Source organism: Leuresthes tenuis, unplaced genomic scaffold (assembly GCF_036924035.1).
Source record: "Leuresthes tenuis unplaced genomic scaffold, fLeuTen1.0.hap1 SCAF_20, whole genome shotgun sequence".
In the NCBI taxonomy this organism is placed as follows: Eukaryota; Metazoa; Chordata; class Actinopteri; order Atheriniformes; family Atherinopsidae; genus Leuresthes; species Leuresthes tenuis.
In genome coordinates this window covers 20,221,976-20,227,427 of record NW_027325374.1, presented here as the reverse complement: position 1 = coordinate 20,227,427, position 5,452 = coordinate 20,221,976, and the positions used below count along the sequence as shown (strand labels likewise).

Below are 5,452 nucleotides of genomic sequence, written 5' to 3'. Positions count from 1 at the left end.
TGGACCACAGTCAGAGCACTCTGTTTGGAGAGTCAGTGTAGAATTATCACGGGCCAAGCTAGCAGCTGCTCAAAATGGGACCACCAGAAGAGGGACTGTATGTCTCACAAGTCTTATTCACCGGGTATCCCTGTGGTTATCCGCGTGCAGCCTCAATATTTGGAGCAACGCACCCAAACGCGTCCACTATGGATGCACTTGGAACAACGTGGACGCTGGTTTTTAGGAGAGACTTTGCAGGAGAATCCGAGTTATCCACACCTCTAAAATTTGCTGTAGCTCAATTACATGTCGACACAGTTTAAGCGTTGCACAGCTGAATCAAAAAGCAGAATGTATAGAAAACCATGTTGTCAGACTTACACAAACTGGGTCTGTGTAACACGCTTCATGTTGGAACTTTGGCCATGTTACATGATGCTGCAACATGTACATTCTGTTTTCAAGAGTTATGGCGACAAAGTAAGCGTCTAATACAAAAGCGATCCCGTGGAAAAATCCACAATATAGGGTTTGCTTGAGATTTGAGGTTTTAATAGTGAAAAAGTTCACTCTTGTAGTGCTTCTGCACTAAATAGCTGTTAGCTTAGCTTCCCTGTCAGAATTTCTCTAAATGGAGAGTGCACAGACAGCTTCAAACAACCCCACATGAAAAGAAAAGAAAAAAAACAAAAAAAAACAGCCCTTTTAATGCATAGTTTGGAATGACAGAGTTTTCCAGTGCACTGCTTCACACATTACTGAAAGTAAACCGATTATTTCCTGGAAAGTACAATAGACCTACGGTAATACAATTGAAATACTTGCATAACAGTGTTGGTCTCTTGATGAAGAACTTTAAGCACTGATAGTCATTCATGTGCAACCCAAACAGGTTCCAAAAGTGACAAGTTGCCTGTTTACATAACTAGTATTTGATAAAGGAGGAGGAAACAGATTGTATTCCTTCTTCTTTAAAATCTTATTGAGTAGCCAGATCCTAAATATTTGACTTGCTGTACCCTTTCCTTGCTGACAGTAAAGCTAAGAGTATCATCATCCACCATAGTGTAACATTTGCAGATATCCATCTCAAAACAAACAGGCTAGATGAGGATTTATAGCTGCAGTGGTTCATTCTGGTACAGCAGATGAAAAATGGCTCTCCACCCGTCTCCACTGCCACTTCTGAGCCCTGAACAGATCCAAAGTTTACAGTACACGAGCTCCAGGCTTAACATTACCACATAGATTACATTATCAGTTTTAGCCTTAAATTGGCCTCCTGACACAGAACGGAACCTCCCACCACGTGACCAGCAGCATTATCTGCCTGCGTACAGGATCTGCTGCTGGTTAAATATTAATGGTGATGTCAGCATTTCAGAGCTAATAAATAAGTCCACTTCCAACAGATCATGTTCAACTGTAGTTTATTTTATTAAAAAGACCAGGGTGCAAATATGAAATTAAAAAAAATAAAGACAAGCATATAATTTTTAAGCATTTAATACAAACTTAACAATATAAACTATTTCAGTCCCTCTTGACATGTAAGACACTGACTCAAAATACTTTGTTATACCGTATTTTTTTTCTTTATCAAGTATTGCACAATGTAGGTACAAAATTAATATTCATACGATTACATTTTGTCCATAGCAAAATCTTTTTTTAACCTCTTAACAGAAAATACAATTCATCTTTCTGGAAAAAAAGCAAATATTCCTACATTTGAATTCCACCACTAAGGTATACTCTGTACACAATCTTCAGAATATTTGATGTAGTTTGTCTTTTTGTTGTTTGTTTTTTTTCTCCTTTCAAAGATGGATTTATTTAACAATTATCTTAAAAAAAAAAAAAGAAGAAAAAAAAAAAAAAGAAAAAAGCTGCTGCAGCCATCACAGATCACTGGAGTAGTAAAAAGATATAAATGCAACACCATGTCATAGAAACAATATATACTCTGATATCTTACAAACTCTGTACTAAATTAAATTATACAATTAGAAAAAGACCAAGTAACCCCACTTAGTAGTGCCAATTCATAAAAATCAGCCTCGTCTTACCACCTGTAAAATACTGTAAGAGGCCAAAACTTGAAGCTTGTATTTTACTGTTTCTTTTGGAGTCGTTTGTTAAAGTAAAAAATTTTGTGCTTGGTTGGCAAAAAGGAAAAAGAAAAACAATGATGCATGTTGAATTGAAGTAACCAAGCTTGGATGTGTTTGTACAACAAGCTTTTAGTAGAAACAAACTCAAGGGGGCACAGTAAAAACACCCTTGGGCACATGCGCTTCACTGATTCAACACTAAATCCTTCAGTCCAGTTTCTAAGTGTGCGTTTTTGTTTTTCCTTCTCTTTGAGCCACCGTCATTCATAAATAGCATGTTGATAAGTTTAGTTAGCCATGACTGGCTGGAATTGCTGGTTAGAATACTGCATGTTGTTCAGACTGAAGTTGAGACCATCCATAAGGGACTTGTCGTTGAGGCTTCCGTAGGCTGCAAACATGTCAAAGGCATTGTTGTACTGCAGTGGGCCGAGACCCAGGGAGCCCTCCGCGGGGAACACGGCTCCAGGGCTGGACTGGCCCTGGAGGCTGGGGAACACAAACTCCTTGGCGTTGGGGGACAGAGCAGAGGCCTTCTGCTGCTGCTGACCCAGGCCCAACCCGTACAGTGAGTGCATGGAGGTGGACATGGCTTTCTGCTTCAGTAGAGTGTTGACATTCAGACCCAGGTTATTGGTAGGGGAGGTGCGGGCCACCTTGCTGCTACTGCCGTTGTTGCCATTGTTACCGCGGCCACTGCTCTTCATCTTAGTGGAGCCGAATTTGGTGGCAGCGAAGGTGGCAGTAGTGAAGGTTAAGGGCTGGGTGGAGCGTGGCATGAAGGATGGGCTCACGGCAGCAGATTGCCCGAAAGGAGGGGAGGGGGAGCTGGACTCAGAGGAAGCACCGACAGGGTCGCTGATTGGCATGAAGACCTGGGCCTCGGGATTAAAGCTGTTCTTGATCTCCTTGTCCAACTCTGACCCGTTTTCATTGTTATCATCCACATATAACACCTTGACTGGTCCTTTCTCCCCAATCTGGTAGGAAACCTCAAACGGGTCAATCCACACGCTAAGGTCCTGAGGGAGATTATTCCGGACATCTTCAATGTCCAGCCCGCTCTCTTTGGCTGCCTGCTCCACCACAGGATCCACCTTCTCCCCTACATGGATGCACCTGAACCCTGAACCTTTGTATGGCTTATCCGGATACCAATGGCCTTCGTATTTTTTCTTCAGTTGTCTCTCGAGCTCTTCGCCAAAGATATTCACTCGTCGTCTGGGGAGTTTGTTGTATAAATATGAAATAATAAAGTTGAGTGCTACTTGAATTTCAAGCTGCATAGCTGCTTCAGTGACGAGGTGGTTCCTTCTACCGACAGAGTCGCTGTTCTCCGAATAGCAAAAACCTCCAAGGCAGCAATGACCAGTGTGATGAGAAACCTTGAGTGCTTGTTGACAAAATTAATATCCTCCCTGCAGAGTTGGGTTCAAGATCCTGGAATGGGGGAGGGGTAAATGAAAATAAAAAAAATAAAAAAGGGGGAAGTGTTATTATTCAAACCCATTAAGCCGTTTTGGCCAATAAATGACATGTGATTAATGACATTATCTGCATTTACTCATAAAAGAAAGGACAGTGTAATCACTGCACCTCTGGCCAGTACAATAGCAACAGCTATAAATAAACAGTCCACTGACTCAGATGGTGTCAGCAGTGCGTGTTCCCCAGCGGGCTCGTCTGACAGATAAACGCTCCTAACCCTGACCTCTGCGAGGGCGGTGGGGCTAATGGCAGGTGTCAATAGTCAGACTTGCGACTGCTTCATATACTGACATGTTCAGACAAAACTCCTGGCTCGCGAATCGAGGGAAAAATGTCTTTTTCAAAATGAACCGACCGGGCTATTCTAGTGCCTTCCCGTGCGTCTGTTACAGCAGGCAGAGCGGCACGTACTAGCTTGCGACGAGAATTGCAATTACATAATCATTCAAAGTCCAACCACGACCACTAAGACACTCTGTTCGTTACACGACGACACTGTAAAGATAAAAGAATATACAAAACAACTTCAGCCTTCGCCATAACCCTCTTTTTCAGTGCTGACCTGCTAGCATTTGCTGGCCAATTTAATGAAGGGTGGGAGCAGAAACGTAGCAAGCTAGCCATCTAGACGCCAGACACTGTTAATGTTTAGCTCGATCAGCTGGTTATCAGTGCTCCTAGCACTGACAGTGCGTAAAATGACTAAAGGATACATATACCAACAGCTCATTTTAAGATAGCTTAAGTCACTGTCAACGGCAACGGAAGAAAAAAAAAGGCTTTTATCTGCACTGACAGCCACATTAATCGATAGCAAGTTACGTAGCATTTTAATTATCTAGGTGGATTACAAATTAAATACTGGACGATAAATCCTGTAGTTCTTCAATGTTACCGTTGGAAAAGACTGAAAAACAGCGTAAACAACCCACGACAACTTCAGTTTGACGACGTTACATTATTATTTACTTACATGGGAATTCACAGCAGGTCCTTCTTGCCCAGCCAGAGTCCACTCCAGGAAACGTCTAACTTGTACAGCTCCAAATGTTGCTTTCTAAAGGTGACAGAAAATAATGTTGCTGTCGATGACGCTGCTGATCCAGGCGATTTCACGTCTGTGGGGTATTGTGTGTCCGAATCGTAGGTTTTCAAAATTATTCCCCACAGCCTGGGAGTTTTTACAACTCTGCCCTTTAAAACTTGAGTTGCTTTGTTTTTATAGTAGTCCTCCGCCACGGACACCGAGGAGGTGGTGATGTGGCTCACAGAGGTCAACACCCAGAAACGTGCTCTTATTGGCCAGACGCGGCTACGTCACCAACTACCACCAAAGCTACAGCTGTGATTGGACTATTGTGTGCTCAATCACCGGTAGGTTTCTATTTACGGTAGTGGTTTGCCTTTCATGTGTTATAGACTACGTTCTTAGTGTGTGTAGAGTTAGTGCTCAGTTGTGCGCCACAACAATAGCCGAACAAGGACTTTACTGAGATGAGCACAGCTTTAGTAATCGGTATGATTATAGTTATCAGCTAGGGAAATGTCCTGAAATCAAACCAAATTTTGCCCCACTCTTTCCACTACACGGTTAAACAGAGCAAGACGTCTTCCATTGCGGAGGGATACACCTGTCAGTGGTTGTGTTCCTTGCTCCTACCAATGACATTTTGATGTTCTAGGAGCCAGCTGTATCTTTGTTTCTAAACCTTCTGTGGTGTTCTGTGATACAGCACAATTTACAGGATTTTGTGAACAACACATATCAAAATTACAATCACTATAAACCTATTGCTGTTTACTTGTGACATTGTTTATTTTAGATCTGTGGATTGTAAAATTGGATCCAGGCAGCTCTCTGGTACCTA

At 42.3% G+C, this 5,452-nt stretch overlaps 1 protein-coding gene across 1 annotated transcript; it reads right to left on the bottom strand.

The window, feature by feature from the left end:
- Window positions 1–1,395: 1,395 nt before the first annotated feature.
- tob1b (transducer of ERBB2, 1b) lies at window positions 1,396–4,796 on the bottom strand. The gene is made up of 2 exons (XM_072373007.1): window positions 4,558–4,796; window positions 1,396–3,536 (listed from the first exon to the last, which is right to left on the bottom strand). The coding sequence occupies exon 2, from the start codon at window positions 3,380–3,382 to the stop codon at window positions 2,384–2,386; it is 999 nt and encodes a 332-aa protein (XP_072229108.1). The 5' UTR covers window positions 3,383–3,536; window positions 4,558–4,796; the 3' UTR covers window positions 1,396–2,383.
- Between the last annotated feature and the right edge of the window lie 656 nt (window positions 4,797–5,452).

Excerpts from the sequence above, each read along its gene's own strand:
- tob1b (XM_072373007.1), bottom strand. The coding sequence starts at position 3,382 with ATGCAGCTTGAAATTCAAGTAGCACTCAACTTTATTATTTCATATTTA.